The following is an 18,317-nucleotide window of genomic DNA, read 5'->3' on the forward strand; positions in this document are numbered from 1 at the left end:
CTTACAAATAAATTAATGCAAAGAAAGCTGAGAGGAGCAAATGATGAAAACCAAACAAAACAGAACACAAGACTGGAAAAAAACCTCAAGATTTATTTGACAAGCACTTTTCACAAAATGCCCTGTAAACAAATTAGAGCGACTAATAATACACATCAAAAGTTTGCTACAAATAAATAAAGTTCCTACAGTCGCATTTATGTTAGTTTCTCCATCAGCTCTGAGCGATGGCTGGAGTGTTAGAAGGCTCTAACTCTATAACATACACATCACTCCTCCTGGATCCACCGCTGCCATGGTAACCTGTACTTTTGGTCCTTTTTCCAGGAGGAGCGGGGTGGACACTAATAATGCAGCTCTAGTTTTCTGTTTGTAACTTTTACTGTGCGTGAAATACAAACAAAAGACAAGGATGAAAAATGAAAAACTAGCAGTTATATTGTGATGTGAAAACGTGCTGCATCTCTCAACGAACCCATTATAAAAATAAAAACATCAAACTTCCTCTCTGACAGTCTGGGTATAACTAGGCAGAAACTCCTGTGTCACTTCACTTTAACGGTCCCAAAATACAAAAATGGAGCAGGGCTGCATGGAATAATTTGGAGGGGAGCATTTAAGCTCCATATGTCTGTGCCCAGAAAAACAACTATGTTACACACACACACACACACACACACACACACACACACACACACACACACACACACACACACACACAAAACTGCATTGTTTCTGTCTTTCCATTCTAACCTCGTGCTGTGAGTGTTACATGGCTTTACTGCAGCATGTAGTTGGAAACATTGCCTCAAACACTTTCAGTGCGATGGAGTAAAAGCAGCACTCTGGGAGCCAGGCTCAGTTATCCAACATATTGATCACTGACATCAGTGACAACCCCACCCCCGCCCTTAAAAAAAAAAAAAAAACACAAAAAGAACAGCAGAAAGGTTGCACATTTTGACCCACTTTACAGAAAATACTATTTCCCATGGGCACTTCTGTCAAGCTTAACCACATTTAAAAGACACTTCAGACACAGAAGTCCTATGAGGAATCAGTAGACTGCACATTTTTTATACTCGGAGATAAATTTAAGTCGGGCTTTGGTTAGCCAGACAAACGAAACATACATTAGGTTTAATTTACTGCCCGTTTACCCGATATAAAACCACAGCAGCAGGCCTACATGTGAGAGGACGTCAGCACTTTGATCGTCTTTAAATATTTCAAAAAAGGAAAAAAAAAAAAAGCACAGCCTCTGTTCAGCTTTGTGCACAGACGCACAACATGCCAGGTCAAATAACCAACACTGAGAGGCAGACAGATGCTTACTGTCAAAAGCACAGCAGCACAGACAACAACACAACACTGAAATTGTAAAGACTGCAGGAGCAAAACAGAGTGTGTAGTGATATCCAGCAACAACTTCCTGAAGGGAAAAGTTGTTGTTGTGTTTGTTTGTTTTTTGTTTATTTTGACAGCTGGTTCTGCATCATCGCCCACCTACGCTCACCTTCATCTGCAACGTAAAGGCACCGCTAAATACAACAGGTTTCTGGTGACAGCAGATTAGACGTATTCACAGAACAATTAGTGAAAATGTAAAAAAAAAAAAAAAAAAAAAAAAACCCAAAAAAAAAACCAGTTCTTGTTTTATAAAAAGAAAAGAAAAAAAGAAACTACAAATTATTGACACTAAAAGGGTCAAATAACCCCAAAGAATGACGATGGCTGTTTAACTTCAGAGAGAGAGAGAGAGAGAGAGAGAGAGAGAGAGAGAGAGAGAGAGAGAGAGAGAGAGAGAGAGAGAGAGTGAGTGAGAGAGAGAGAGAGAGAGAGAGAGTGTGAGAGAGAGTGAGAGAGAGTGAGAGTGAGAGTGAGAGAGAGAGAGAGAGAGAGAGAGAGAGAGTGTGTGTGTGTGTGAGAAAAGCATTAACGGAGTTCAAACATCATCAGTTATGATATCTTAGCCTTTTGGCTGAAGTAAAAGGGCAACTTGGTTTTTAGGACTGCTGAGGCACAACTTCCATGAACTTCTGACACAGAGCTGTGGTCGAGTCTGAAAAACAAACATCGGAGACGGTTAATCATCACTTCACCTAAGTTTCCACCCAAACAGAGCTCAAATACACCGACTGCATCCCAAGTCCCATTTATCTGTCCTTAAAGGCCACAGCGGCGTTCTTATTTCCACTCAGGAGAGCTATGAGTGAGGCAAACATGAGATCACCACTAATAAAAACCTTTAACAGGGACCTCCTTCAGATTTAGCAAACCGAGTCTAACCCTGAACCCTGAACTGGGTTTCAGGGGCCAAAACAGCTGAGGTCACCTGGAGTTAAACATTTAACTCAGCGATGAAAGAAAAAAAAAAACTTGGATATAAATCAAGAGCAAAGCAAATGTTCAAATGAATGGAGCTGAAATATGAAAGCCTATCAGTGTGGACCAACACCATATCTTTCTTTACCCAACGTAAAGCCTTGAGATGATAAATCTGAAATCCTACCAAATTTTACATTTGATTGTTAAATGTTATTATTTAGCTGGAAACTGACAAGGACAAAATGCAGCAGCTGAAGAGAGAAATACGGATCAACACACCAAAGGTATAAACCTAAAATATTAATCAGCAGCAGAACGGAGGACAATTTTAAAAAGTTTCAAGAAGAAAAACTTGTCATGTTTTTATTGAACCTAGCATTGAAACTTTCACGCAGAATTTGAGATAAGTAAAAATCAACTGAGTTTATATTAACCTCATAGGACCTGGCGTCCACATACGTGGACATCACATTTTGGGTTATTTAGACCAAAATACTCAATTTTGCTCTACAAGGGCCTGATATCCACTTACAAGGACATTATACTGCTACTGTTCTATCAAAATGTTAAACAAATATCCTCATATGTGGCTCTTATTTTTCTTAAAAACAAAAATAAGGTAAAAAATAAATAAATAAATCTGGAAATTCTTTGTTTTTACATTCATCGGGCCCCAACATGCCCAAATATGAAAGAGAAATTAAAAATGCATACCATGGAAGAGTTTGGGTCTTAGGAGGTTAATGCACAAATTAAAAGCGCACACAAAAACAGGTGGAATAAAATGCTCCAAGTAACATATTCATAGACAAGGGGGAGGAGTTTGTTTTACTTTGTTTTAAAATAATTTCCCCCAGGGATCAATAAAGTATTCTGATTCTGATTCTGATACTTACGGATTCCATTTCGCAGCCACTTGGGTTTAGTCTGCCACCACACACCAATAAAATAGACGGGCAGTCCAGTGCCGATGATCCCAAAGCCGATGGCGCACTCGACTGGAGTCTTCCAGAAGGAGACGATGATAAGGAAGAGGCAGGCTAACACAAAGCTCACTGGTAGCAGAATGTTCACCTGCAGGGAGAAGCACAAAAACTCATAACTGAGTGTTTGCTGAGAAATAACGCCGCTGTAAGCCACTTCTGCATTGGCTCGATGTTTTAGAGTCAGCGCGAAGTGACCCAAAACTACAGTTCCTCCATGAGCCACTTGAGACAGGCTCGCAAAAGGAGTCAAAAGCTCCTAAAATACCCAAATTTGTAGCAGGAAAAAGAATATTTGCAATATGCTACAAAAAACAGTTATGACGTAAACTGTTTTACAACGTATCCACCAGGATAACTGAGCTACGGGCGTGTCTGCATTGCCCCTATGGCAGCTACAACATTAGCACTCCACCATTTCATCCACATAAGGTGGCAGCGGAAATGCTAACAAGAAAGGCTCAAAATCCAATCCTAAACCAATGAGGGACATCATGGTGGCTAAATCCATCATTTATACTCTATGCACAGAACCTACGGCCATCTTTTATATACAGTCGTTGTGATATCTAACCTGGCCAAGCTAGATGCAATAAGACAGGATGCTCCCTATTATGTATGCTAGATAAACTCATTTAACCACTAGTGTCAACTAATGGACTCTTCCATTAGCACCCTTCAGTTGTAAAAATCATCAGCCAAGTAAAATATCGAATCACCGCCACCGCCACCCTCACAGCTCTGGTTAGCTGAGGTGATAAAATGGGATGCCAGGATGTGGCAGGTGGCACGATTCAATAAAGTCTAAATCTTTCACAGATTGTCCTTATAATCTATGGTGGCCCTGAGAGGCCAAATGCACTGCAACTTAAGAAAACACCAGTAAATAGAAAAAACACAGAAAAAGCTCACAAAACACAACAGAAGTGTAAACGGCTAATAGCAAACATGCATCTACAGTATCTTATGGATTATCCAATTAAAATTACCTGCATCTTTTGCTCCCTCACAACACATAAGCTGTGAATGCGTCTCCCAGAAAAATTTAAACTGTTGTGTTTTGAAAGCTTTTGCAGTATTTTTACATTCGCTCATACTTTCTTAAGTTTAAGCTGCAGTGCATTTGACCTCCCAGCGCCACTGTAGTAATGGTAAATGGCCTGCATTTGTATAGCGCTTTTCTAGTCCATATGACCCCAAAGCGCTTTACACTACATTCAGTCATTCACCCATTCACACACACATTCACACACTGGCGATGGCAAGCTACATTGTAGCCACAGCTGCCCTGGGGCGCACTGACAGAGGCGCCCCAGGGCAGTAATAATAATCCCGGTAATAATCCTTATTACCGGGTTATGTTTGATAGCGTCTGTGCTCAATAATCATATATGCGATGCACATGTGTTCAGATGCATTTGGCCACGTAGCATCAATGTGAGTGGACACTGTCAATAACTGAGCTGTTCTTAGAACACTGTGCCCCATCTCTCCTACAAAAAGGAATAAATCTAACTGTGATTCTCCACTACTCTCATTGGCTGAACAGCAGGAATGTGACAGACAAAGAAAGGAGAAAGGAAAAGAGTGGGAGGGTGAAAGAGAGATGGAGGTCAGCAGGGACAGTGCCGCTCCTGTCCCAGCCACCCGCTTTCACACAGGACTGGACCAGTACATCCATTTGCCTCTTTCACTTTTCCGCCTCTGACCATCAAACACACACTCAAATTGTAACAAGGGTCCTCTGTGATGCGGAGAGTGCAGCGGTAGCGCTCTTCCTCTTACTCACACACACACACGTTTGTGTTTCCATCACCTCAGAGGACATCACGGAGATCGTGCAAACCTACCCAAACCATAGCTAACTTTCCAAATCTGGACCCTAATTGTGAAAGCTTTCAACCTCAAATGTAACATTCAAAGACTTTTTTTTTGCTTTTCCCACACTGACTGTATAAACACATTCAGGTCCCCACAGCATGGGTAACACGAGTACACTGCACACACACACACACACACACACACACACACACACACACACACACACACACACACACACAGAGCCAGCCTCAGCACCAGCTGACTAGCATCCAGCTCCCCTCCTGTCTTTTAATCTGCCATCAGTATCTGTTCATCTGCACTGAATGGATCTTTGTCTGTCGCTTTACACAAAGAAGGAAGATTTCCTGCTGCCAAAGCCAACTTCAGTGGGAGTCAATGATGACAAAGACCAAGAGAAGATCCATTGTTTTGGCCTGCCTGACAGACTAGTTCTCTCCACCACCAGCCACATTTTTTGCTGAAAACCTCTTAAAAACAGTTCTCGAGGCTGACTCACCTTTATTGGTCGATCCAGCTCAGGCTTCTTATAGCGGAGCCACATCATTCCTATGATTGCCATGGCGATGCAGAGCCAGTTGAAGAAGCTGAAGAAGTTTATGACGGAGAAGATGTCGTTGGAGAAGGCGTAGAGCAGCGTCATTAAACACTGGACAGACGGAGAGAAGGGAAAACATTACCTCTCTAAGTCTGGTGACACTGCCTCCAAGTATGAGATTTTCTGCATGCAATTAAATAAAGTAACTCATTGAAGTTCAACTGAGCAGGTGTAAGTTGCTAGCATGTTGGTATGGTTTGATTCTCCGCTGTGTAGGAGAGCAGCAAAAAGTCTTTGTTTTCAGAAAAGTTCACCTTTGTCCTTTTATTCAAAATTAATTAAAAATATTCTGTAACTGTATATAATAACCTATTATGCAGTGAAGTGAAGTGAGATCCCACAAATTAAAATACTGAAAAGACACGCACACTATTATTTTAGCTATGGTTTCAGAAGATGTACTCTCTTGCGTGCCAATAAAGAAAGTTAAAAAACCAAAAACATACAGTGAATATAAGTGAGGGGAGTGGGGTCAGCAGAGTGGGGTGGATCATTGACAGCAGACTGGGCAGGTGACCCTCCCGAGAACCCACAAAGAATAACCTGAGATGAATAGAAAGACACAGATATGTGATTAATCGCTGTGAAAAGAAAGATGAAGAGGCTCCGGGTGTTTCTAATCTTGACTCTTAACACTTGCTAATTGTGTGTGTGTGCGCACGAGTTTTTTTTTTAACATGGTTGGTGTGAGAGTGTTACCTGGATGATGTGAACAGTGAGCCGTTGACTGATCCAAAGCAGGACAGGCCTACAAACACCGGGATGATCCACGCCATGGGACCCAGGTGGTAGTTACCAAAATCCTGTAGACAACAACATCAGCAACATATATTCAGCATTCAGCAGCAAGTATTCACATCTTTGGACCCGTTATACCCCCCACCCAAATATACAGTGCTGCTAATTTCGTTAAGACAATTACAATCAAGACCGACTTCTTGGAAACTAAACATAAAATGGTCCCGGGCAGTAGTTTTCCAGGCTTCCTGAAGGTGTCTTAAAGTTTTTCTTTGGACACTGGCTGCCTTAAAATACTGCTGTAAAACAAGGTGGAGGCTCTGTCAGGGCAATGGCTTCATTTTTTCAAATTGGCAATGATCCCAAACACTATGCAGTAAGCACACCTGGATAGAAAAACACACTATCACTCATGAACTGGCCTCCCCAGAGGCCGGGCTTCAACATTATTAAAGTAGTATGCGATCATCCTGATAAAGAATGGAACAAAAGCCAGTCAGCATCTAAAGAAGAGCTTCAAATGTCCTTGAAGAAGCCTGGAGAACTATTCCCTAAGACCACTTAGAGGAATTACAAGAAAATTTCCCTTCTGCTTCACGCGTGGTTTTGGATTGGCTTTAACTCAGGAGGTAGATTAGAGCAGGTTGTATACTAATCAGAAGGTTGCTGGTTCAGTCTACTCCAGTCTGCATGTCAAATATCCTTCGGAAAGACTCCAAGCTCCTCTCCGAAGCATCTATTGGAGTATGAATGTGTGTGAATGTTAGATAGGAAGCACTTAAAGCATACCAAATACAGACTTTCAAGCTTGTTAGAACTGTACAAACTCTGTTTTTGTCTTATATCTTTTAATAAATCACCGAACCAATTTCCCATTTTCCTAGCAAAATATAAAGAAATGAGGGATGGCTCAAGACTTTTGTACATTACTGCAGCTCAAAGCACTCACCACAGCCACAGCCTCTGAGTTAAGCATCTGATCGGGGGAGAGTGTGGTGAAATAGGCCAAGTTTGTTAGGACATACACTGCTGTCACTATCGGCAGGGAGATGATGATGGCTCGAGGAAGGTTTCTGAGGAAAACGTACAACAACGGCAGGCTGATTACAACTGCGGACTTTTGACTACTCCACATGAATTTTAAAGGTAAAAATCACAATTGTGATCAACTTACTTGTAAGGTTCAATCATCTCCTCTGTAACAAAATTCAAGTAGTTCCTGGAAACAAAAGAGACAACAAATAGGTATTGAACAGTAAAAAGCAATGAAGATGCACTGAACCTTTATTTTTCTGATATTTATTATTTAAAAGAAACATTAGTAATGTACAGTATGTTCAGTGTTATTTGTAATAGCCATTCATTGGACTTATCAGATGATATGTTACTGACAAAATGCCCCAGCGTTTGATCCATTTTCACACCGTCTCCAAGCACCAGGTTTAACATTTGAATTGAGGGAAACTGGATACAGGCAGACAGTGGACAGCAAACTAATTGCACAGCTAGGCTGATGTGTTAACTCACCAGCCACCGTAAGCAAACAGGCCACTGTAGAGTGCCAGGCCAATACTTCCAAACTCATATTTGGACCCCTTGAAGGAATTCTCTGGAAGAAGTCCGGCTGTATCACCTGGAGAAGACAAAAGGATTAGGATTTATAAAAATAAAAAAAAAAAAGCCCCAGTTTACCGTCTGCGCTATTGGGCCACGGGCAGGTTGACCAGTCATTCTGGCATAATACATAAAACACTGACCAGTGAATCCACAAGCCAAAGAGCCTTTGAAAGGGAAAATGTCTAATATCATGCTTAAATCCGCCCCACTATGCGGATCAGTGAAGGACTGCAGAATTACTGGAGTTAAGACCTGGCTGAGACAGTCAATAAGTAACCCAGACAGTGGCAAGGCTATGCGGGTTGACATAAGGCTCACGCAGCCTATAAAAGAGGCAGAGGTAAAAGACGAGGGAGAGGAGCAGGGGAAAGTCTGTGGTTAAGGATAGTTCAACTTTTTAACATTTGTGTCATTTATAATTATCATAGCTCTATGAATCGCGCCTTCCATCCAATGGCATATGAGATGCTAACGCTGATATAAATGCAACTTGTTCCAGCAGACAGCATATGTATTTCTCAAATCCTGAGCCCTTATGGGGATTTATCACATTCTGATCACTGCCTCTTTTTCCAGTCCTTCAGGTTTCTGCTGGTTGTAGGGGATCTGTGTACAAATTCCTGCTCTCCACGACATGCATTCTCATTCTCAGACATGGCGACGGTTGCTAAACCAACAGCCCCCGGCAGTGTTGGTACTGGGAGGGTTAGCCCTGAGCCAATGTGCAGCGTGGGAAACGCCCGATTATTGTGCAGCCTGGTCCAACGGACAGCCTCATGCATTGCTCCACCTCTGATGAAGCAGACAGATGTGTGGCCACAGTGTCAAGAGACCATGGCGCTCACTTTGAAGAAGTTTGATTATTTTGAACTGTGAATAATGCAAAAATATCTATTGCAAGAATAAAAGTACGGACTGATAATCTACATGATGGGTCCCCCTTAAGATGGATTGCTTTTAATATTTGAAACAGTTGTCGTCTGAGTTTGCCTTTAAATATTCTGCTGCATATTCCAGCATCAGTTAAACGTCACAAAGCAGCTTGCTCATGCTGGTTTGACATTTCTATGAAGAAGAATAGATTTTTTTTTTTTTTTTTTTTTAAACCATGTGAGTAGCCACACATTGCACAAGTCATGTCATCCACCTCAGGCCTTATGTTGACCCGTGTCTCAACTCGACAGAATTCCTGTTAAACTCACAGCTTCTGATCAGGCTTAAAAATCAGTGCAATGGCCAATTTCATAGTAACCTTTACAGATTCCTATGATAGCGAAGTCTGACTCATCACAGCTCCTTTTGTTTTCCTTTTCTGATATGATATGACATTTTTACGGGACTTACTGACCTTTGATATTTAATGGGGGAAAAAACAAAACAAAAAAACAAACAAAAAACAACAACAACAACAACAACAACAACAACAACAAAAAAAAAAAAAAAAAAAAAAAAAAAAAAACCCACAGAAACTTAATCTTTAAGAAAAGCAACCAAATTAAGGCACATTTCTGTTAGATCATTCATGCAAGCCATTTGTGTGAATGATCCAACAGAAAAGCAACCAAATAAGCCTCTTTTCATAGCTAAATGATGCGTTTTATTTGAACTGATAACACTTAGACCTCCTATTATTAGGCATGCGTATGGTGAAACCTTTAAATCTTTGCCTAAAGTCAGAGTGGGGGACTTTCCTCAGTTCTGTTTCTACCACTCATCACATTCCACCATATCGGTCTGGGCACGCTGACCCACCACCAGCTGGTCTCATGATACAGGCACCAGACAGTGAAAGTAACACACACACACACACACACACACACACACACACACACACACACACACACACACACACACACACAATATGCATGAACGACAGAGAACACACACGCAGCCGATAACTTGCCAGCAACACCTGAATGAACTAAATTCCTGCCTTTTTTCCATTCTGTGTGTAGAATCAGGGCACAAAGCACAACTCTGACAATGCACTCAAAGACACCTCTTTAGTTTTTTGATAAGCACACTTTATTTCAAGTGCATATTAGTTCTCTCAGTCACGCTCTTTACAACCACAAATATTGACAGATCATGAAATGGCAAAAATCGGTCAAGGTCTTTAGCACGCAGCTATGACAATGGTTTTAATCCACTTATTTATTGTAAGAAATATTAACCTGCTTACCTTATAATCATTTACAGTCACTTCCTCACGCAAAGAGTTCTCTACATTTCAGTGAGGCCCAGTACCAATGCATGTTGTTGGTGAGCAGATCAAATTGGCACAGATGTCGTCAGCTGTAACCCCGAGTCTGATTCCAAATACAGGGCCTTTCTACTTGTCATTCCCCTGCGTTCTTTCCCTTCATTTCCTGGCTTTCTCAACAGCTCCCTGCTAATAAAGGCTTTTGTGCCTTTATTAGAAGCTGCTGTGGTGTAAGCTTTAAAGTATCTCAACTATTCTTGTTTCTTCACATCAATACAGTGAATAGGCTGGTTTTACATCAGAAAATATGTTTCTTGATGTGGTTCAGACTCACAGTTAGCGGTAGCACATGGATTAGTTATACTGTTTGAAATGAGAAGTATTTGTACATAGGTGGGAGGTAACCACCTGTGAATCAGGTATGGTAAACAGGCTTTCTAGCAAACACGCCTTTACTTTTTGGACACCTTGGGGCAGGGAGAGCTGTGCTGAAGTGTGACCCAGCAGTGGATTTTCACACGAGGTTAGAGAACACTGGTTTGTGAGTGTAACTTTGGGTGTGAGCGGCTGTGTTGAATAATTCCTGTTACAGTCAAGTAAATGAAGACGATGGGAGGGAGAACTTGTTCTTACAGATAGATGGTCAACCTTCTCTCCGTTTGCTTCTCTTACAAACAGTGTGGGCGGCAGTCAAACTAAGAAGGCGGAGGCTTTATTGGAGCTAATCAGATTACACTGCCTTCTAATCTGACACTCCAGGCCTCATGAACAGGGCCCTATGTGTAAAGCTTCAGAGCCGTGCTTTAACAATTCCCATGCACTCACTAAATGCTTCAGAAAGCTAGAAATATTTGGAATTGTTGAATCTAAAGTGAACCCGTTAGTGCATGAGGTGCTTTCGAGGCGCACTCAACCGGTCACGAGCCAGGGAGAGCTACAACAGAAAGAGGGATTATGCTTTCCTTTGTTGATATAATGACAGGCACATGCCTAGTCTTTCTAGAAGTCTATGTAATGTCAGACATCCCAGGTAAACAGTTATTAGAAGCAGAGTGATGATTAAAGATCTTAAAATTGATTCAGAGTAGACACCAAACCAGAAATGACACTTGGAAAAGGACTAGAATAACAAATTGGTAGAATCCGTCCTCGTGTTTCATTTACAAACCAAAACAGACACTAGATAGGTGAACTTAGCATTCAGCTTACAGGGAACGGATCAGGAAGGAAAGATGAATGAAGCCGCAGAGTAAAAGCAGGTACAGCTCATGCTTGTTATTTACTTGAGAACACTTTGATGAAGTTTTCTCACACTACTGGGGGAAGAATTACTTTCAAAAGTATTAATGTAATTAACGGTATTGTGAGAGTAGAGCACAAAGGTCAGAGGCTGCTCCCTGCAGCTGCTGATGTTACAGATTCCACAGTTTGCTATGAATTCCCCACAGTTACTGACACAAGGCTGACACAGGTTTGCTGACATGAACAAAAACAGCGGAAATTGATATTTTGGCAACTTTTATCGAATGTTGTGAGTCACTGCAACCTTTTTACCTCTGGATATTCAATATTGGATCCATACGGCACGATTTTGGTCGAGCACCTTAAACTAACAAACTGGGAAGTCACCTCAACTTTACAAAGATTTATTAACGAGTGCCGCACAGAACATCGGTGTATGAGTCGAAAATATTGGCTTTAAAAGTCTGACAAGGAGACATGCTGAACCAGACGCAGCTCTGGTTTAATCGACCGCCACTCAGGTGATCTCGGACCTATGATCTCCGACCTGTCATTTTACCCACTAAGCCTGTGCATCTGTGGCTCCAGTGCACCTCACAGCTCCAGCTGAACATGTTAAATTTATCCCAGTTTGGTTCTGATTAAGTAATCTTGCCCCATAACAGGATACCCTTGCTCACTTACTTCTGTGTGCAACAGTTAGCTGAAGTTTTACACCAACAATTTGGCAGTAGCGGCAACTAATAAGGGATCAGAACATAAACAGTGGATTTGATATGAAAACAAAAAGCAGCAGAGACTGGCTGGTGCTGCAGTGCGCTGTTAACGTAATTTTAGATACACATTTATCACGAAAGAAACAGGCTGAAGTAAAGCCAGACTAAACCCAGTCTGCTTTCGGTGTTGTGTTTTGATGCATTTCCTTCATAATATTTTAGCTTATTTCCTTTTTTTGTTGTTGTTATTTTGAATGTGGACACTTGTGCAACTGCATCAACTTTGCAGTGCAGCTGCAGTTTTAAGTAAACCAGTACTGCCACAAAATCTGCTGAATTTCAATACATCGATGGAATATAAGGTGTTAGTGTGTTTACACTGACGTCAGTGTTTCATACAGTGAAAATACACAGGTCATGTACAGAGTCTAGAGCCAAAATAAGCCCTGTGGTCAATCTCCTTATACTCAGATGTACCAGCTCATCCTCATTCAATACACAGTGCTTGCTGTATTCCCTTTTATTGCATTTCTTTCTTACTATTTCTGTCCAGGAGAGCTACTCTGATCTAATGCTAATGATCTAATGTACCCCCGTTTTCCATTTTCCTCCGTCTCTCTCAGAGGAATACGATGGACAACAGCTTCATTGCGTGCAGGAAGAAAGCCAGCCATGAGAGCACAGTTAGGAGCCAACACGGGCAGCAGATTGGGTACAAGCCTCCAGTCGCCTGGTAGAAGCTTTAACCTCACAAAAGAAGCAGAGGGGTCTTGTGTCAGCTTTGATATGTAGACCGTGGTAGTCAGTCTTGGCTGAGAGTGCCAAACCCTTCCTCTAGAGGGCAGTTTGATCGCGTAAGCACACTTCCTGTCTGATTAAAAGCACACTTTTCAGTGGTTTATAGTGAGCTGAGCACATGTTCGTGCTTGTTCAAACAGAAGTTATTTGTGACTCCGACTTGCAACAGTCAATGAGCACACTCCCAAATGTGTCCTACATAAGAGCCATTATATGGTTTATCTGTCCTATCTTTACACAACGCTTCACCAGATCCTGTTGGTTGTAATAAAATTCAGAAGTCACTCCATGAAATCAAATATCTACAAATCATGTGTGTGAGGATTTACTCGGGATGGGAACACAGCAGCTGAAAGAGAGGCGATCCAGACACAATTTAGGAGTCACAAGCGATGAAAGACATGAAAGCTTTATACGTCTGGGCCATCACGACTTTCTTTTTAACACAATTAACCTCACAGTCACAGTCAGTTTGCCGGTTTTAATCTTAGACTGACTTTGAGGAAAAAGGTACACGACAACACTTCTTCAAATCTCTTAGTGAAGGAGACACAGATCCATTAAGTTAAGTAATCTAATTTAAGGATTTCCCCCTTGAAACTGAGATTACCTGCTTATGTAAGGGTTGATTGTGCCAGCAGGCGAGCTACTGTGTCAATGGAATACACAGCTGGAGTAAACACAGCTGAAACTTCCTGTTTTATGTCGCGTGGCACACAAACTGGTCCGTCAACTTCCTTGACGCTGATGCAATCACTCAACTCAAACTGTAAAGACTTTCTACACTGCCTAAATCATTTAAGGGAATCTAATAACAATATAAACGGAACATTAAAATCCACAGTTCATAAAATCCACATATTTTACCATGGAGTTTATTTACTGTTTAACTTTTGTAATGTGTGTCAGGCTCTTAAAGTAACCTTTTTATGCTTTTTAATTACTTTCTGATACACTGTCACGATGGTCTATCCTCTTATTAAACATGGACAATGTTTAATAAGAGCTAATGGATCAGTATGGTGTCACAGAGAGCAGAAATCCTTAATGTGGGCATCTCAGACGGCGAGCACGGAAGCCACACCCACCTGATGTTCAAACCTCCTGCTTTTTAGGAACAGCCAGTGAAAAGGAGAGGGAGGAAAAACAGACTGAGTGGGTTCATCAAGCCTGAGTATATTAGAAAAAGAGTGCTTTGAACTATAAATCACGGAGATGCACAAGTCCAAACTGTCAGCACGTGTCATTTGCATATTTGTGGCTACCTCAGCCCGTCTTCAGCCATGTCGGTCATTTACATTTTAACTTGTTAAAGGTGTGTCTGGAGGGATGGAGGGAAACGCTTATAAAGTGGGGGTTGGGCAAATAAAGCCGGCATAAGAGCAAAGAGGTGACGTGTGCATTTGTGTGCTTGTGCAAGGTACCTTGTCCAATCTTGACAAATCCGATGATGATGATGAGCGCGAGCGCTAGAAGCTTGGCTGCCGCGAAGAAGTCCTGCACTCTGGTGGCCGCCTTCACGCTGTAGCAGTTCACAAAGGTTAACAACACTGCGAAAGAAAAGGAGGCAGAGAATAAGACCACAGAGTAAAAGAGGCCACTGACACATAAAGCTTACAGGTGTGTTACGCGTATAGGAAACCAATCTTGTAACCAGTCAAATTGCACAACTTTACCCTGTAATGTGTTTCTTCTGCTCCACTTGTGGGACCTTACAGTGAGTGTGTGTGATTGTACGTTCTGCTGTCAACATGACGCGAGCAGAGGAAGAAGTTACAGGGGTGACACATTTTAAGAGAATAAAGTCTTTTCTCCTGTACCCATCTGTCTTTTAAATGCCCATGTACCGGCTGGTGCCTACCCTATCCTCCATAAGCGCACACACGCAAAGTTGCTGCAGTAGCCTGTTAGAAGTGATTAACTAAAGCAGCAGGCCTGTTCAAAGCTCCTAAATCAGGTCGGGGCCACAATAGAAAGACGAGACGGCACAATGAGGCTCTGTATTTGAGAGACCAGGACAAAGGAGAAGGAGGCCAAGTACAGTACAGGGGTAGACACACTTTGGCATCCAGACCCACAAACACACACTAATGGCTAATACTTGGGCATGTAGCGTACACGTATATTCACAAACCTGAAGGGAACAGAGACGCGCTGATCTGAATTATACAGATTCCAGCAGCAGTCAAATTAAACAAAACCTGGCACTAAAATAGACTTTAGGAGCTATGAATGTGCAGCGACCCTGACCACCTCACAGACACACACACAGACACACACACACACACACCTCTAAACTTATGTTCAGGCTGCCATGAAGTCTTGAAAAGAAGAATGAAGTGATGAAACAGGTGAGAATCCTGAAATAATTGCTTTAAGACAAAATAAGGTGTAAAACAGCCCAGTGCACATAGAAAACTCTCTGCACATCCATCATAAATGTGCGGCTGTTTATTAACTTAGACATGCGACACGGAAAACTGATGATAAACTACTTGTTTTTAAACTGCACCACTAAAACTGGGGTTAAATCATCTATTGGTGTATATTTGCTTGCATTTGATTTAATAAAACCAACTTACATTAAGTTATCATATCTAAGCTTTAAGTAATTAAAATGAAGGCATTTATTTTGATTTCTTTGCTGCTTATCACGTCACAGAAAATATTATTTATGATAAACACCAGGAATTATTTCAAAGCAATTAATTGGGTTATTTTTAAGACCTATAACCTGTGAGCAACCTACATCACCCCGGCAGCTGATGTAATATCGCCGCATTTTTTCCACTACTACACGCGCGTGTGCGAGTGCTGATGGTATCGCACGCGCTCCATAGGATGAGGCTTTATATATTGTGTGTGAGCATAGTCGTTCATTATCTCAGGAGGTGCCCACGAGGCACAGGTGTTTTTATAGTATAGATATACAGGAAGTGCAACCACAACCGCCTGCATAGGGACTCTCTCTCTCTCACACACACACACACACTAAAGTTGCATCATCTCGCCCGGTGCCTGAGCTCCGATACTCACTGATGCAGAGACAGGCCACTAGCTTGGCCCCCGTCTCCGGCACCGAGCACACGGGGAACAGCGGCTTCAGGAGGTAGGTGGCGAAGACGTAGGCGACGATATACTGGGAGGACGGCCGGATGATAAGCAGCTCGATCCAGAGTTTGAGGAATGCCGGCAGGGAGCCGTACACTTCCAAGATGTAGGCATAGTCGCCGCCGGACTTGGTGATGGTGGTCCCCAGCTCCGCGTAGCAGAGGGCGCCCACTGTGGAGAAGACCCCGCACACCGCCCACACTATGAGGGACAAACCCACAGAGCCAGCCTCCCTCACTACGCCTGTCGGCGTGACGAAGATACCCGAGCCGATGATGGTGCCCACGATGATGGCCACGCCGTTCAACAGCGTGATGGTCCTCTTCAGGGCGACCCCTTCCTCCGCTCCGTCTCCTGCTGTGACGTTGCCGGGGCTGCTGAGGTCGCTTCCCGGTCCTCCATCCTGACCGAAGCCCCCCCTATCACTGCCGCTACCCGGGGACAGCATCCTCTCAGTGACCTGCTTATCCTCCTCCCTGTCCACGGACGAGTTGGAGTTTCTCTTCTTCAGCCCTGACATCGCTGGCTGAGCTGGTTCCTCTTCTGTCTGCCGCACAAAGCTTCCCGTCTCGCCCCCCTCTGTCGTCAGTTTGATGTGCCGGTCGCTCTGATGCTCAGGCCGGCCTCAGCCACGAGGAGTCCACGGCGTGTCTGTTGTGTGACTCAGAGCGGCGTGCTTTCTCTGCTCTACTCTCTGAACGAATAAAAGAATCGTGGAAATTACGACGTCTCTTACGTCAGAGCCTATCCTCCATAAAGCCCTCCTTTATTCTTTACACCCCCTAGCGTCGGAAATCTGCTACTGCTCCGCCTCACCCCCGAAGCCCACACAGCACCCGTGGCTTTCAGGGACCAGATCACAGAGAAATCATGGGACACGGCCACCCCCGGGTAACTGTTCTGCGTGAAAGTAACACAACCAGTTTAAGGAGACACTAGAAGATGTTAGTGAGGGCATTTTTTTTAACTGTATTTTCACAAGTTTTACAGCATTTCTTCTAGATGAAGGTCTCCACCACCCAGGGGCGGATTTAGAGGGGTGGCATGTGCCATCCTGAAATGATCTCTTGCCACCCCTAGTGTCACCCTAGTTTTTCATATGACATTGTTGTTTATTAAGACAGGTTTAAGATAAGGTAGCATTAACACTTTGAAGGTAGAATGATGGTGAGTGTTATTAACACACTGTGTGCCGCATCTCCAAAACGCATGACCGGCATGTGAATAAGCTGACATAGCAACAAGCTGCAGTCACGCTGAGTCTCTGAAAGTTTGGACTTCAAACACAGCTAATTGTGCTGAGAGTGATGAAGCTAGTTATAAATTACTCCAAGGATCTTTTCCTTTTTTAAAATATTATTTCGCATTATGTTCTGTAAAAAAAAGGGGGGGGGGGGGCGTATACTTTTTCACACTGGGTCATTTTGGACCTAACATATTTGCCACTACTGTTAAATATGTGATGAATACCTCAGTCAGGCTCTAGCCTTCTTAGTCTCTGTGTTGTTGTTTAATGTCTTGTTGTTGATACTTTGCAATAGGATATGTTAATCTCAATTTTAAAGAAATTGAGATTTTTTGAAATTGGGCCTGGGCTTGTCCATAGTGGACACTTTTATTAACCATGTATCCCCACAGTGTGCACACACTACATAAAACAAGAAAGTCTAGTGCACCACAGTAGTAAAAACTCATACTTACTTTCCAGAACGCACAGAAACCAGTTGCACTGGTTTTATGGTCTTGTACTCTGAGAGAAAATAACACAAGTGGAGTTGGTCCCACTGGAATGAGGACATGTTGTGCAATTTACAGACATAGTCATAGACCTGTCTTGCTAGATTTTCACTTTGCCTGAGGATGAGAAACATCATGAGTATAGAATTTCCGTCAACAGAAGTTTCTATCTCTGTAAGCATCTAGATGTAAGTGAATATCAGCGTGTTGACACGTAGTACTCAACTCTTTTTTTTCTTTCTTTTTTTTGTTAATGCCATCAGTGGCTTTTAAGTGGCTGTTTGAAGCAAGAGTGAATCAGGTCAGATGTGCATGGTCCAGAGGTCATACAATAGATTTGCCTCCATTTTCACTGTTTGCTTTCCAAACAGACCAGTTAGGACTCTGTGAATGTTTACAATTCATAC

At 42.5% G+C, this 18,317-nt stretch overlaps 1 protein-coding gene across 1 annotated transcript; it reads right to left on the reverse strand.

Annotated features, from left to right (window-relative positions):
- Nucleotides 1–73: 73 nt before the first annotated feature.
- slc7a5 (solute carrier family 7 member 5) lies at nt 74–17,218 on the reverse strand. Its single transcript, XM_082540534.1, has 10 exons — nt 16,099–17,218; nt 14,487–14,612; nt 8,014–8,119; nt 7,661–7,705; nt 7,436–7,559; nt 6,448–6,551; nt 6,195–6,291; nt 5,650–5,799; nt 3,225–3,402; nt 74–2,062 (listed from the first exon to the last, which is right to left on the reverse strand). Exons 1-10 carry the CDS (start codon nt 16,691–16,693, stop codon nt 2,007–2,009), a joined length of 1,581 nt encoding a protein of 526 aa, XP_082396660.1. The 5' UTR covers nt 16,694–17,218; the 3' UTR covers nt 74–2,006.
- Nucleotides 17,219–18,317: the final 1,099 nt, after the last annotated feature.

Source organism: Aulonocara stuartgranti (assembly GCF_965226115.1).
Source record: "Aulonocara stuartgranti genome assembly, chromosome: 7".
Classification (NCBI taxonomy): domain Eukaryota; kingdom Metazoa; phylum Chordata; class Actinopteri; order Cichliformes; family Cichlidae; genus Aulonocara; species Aulonocara stuartgranti.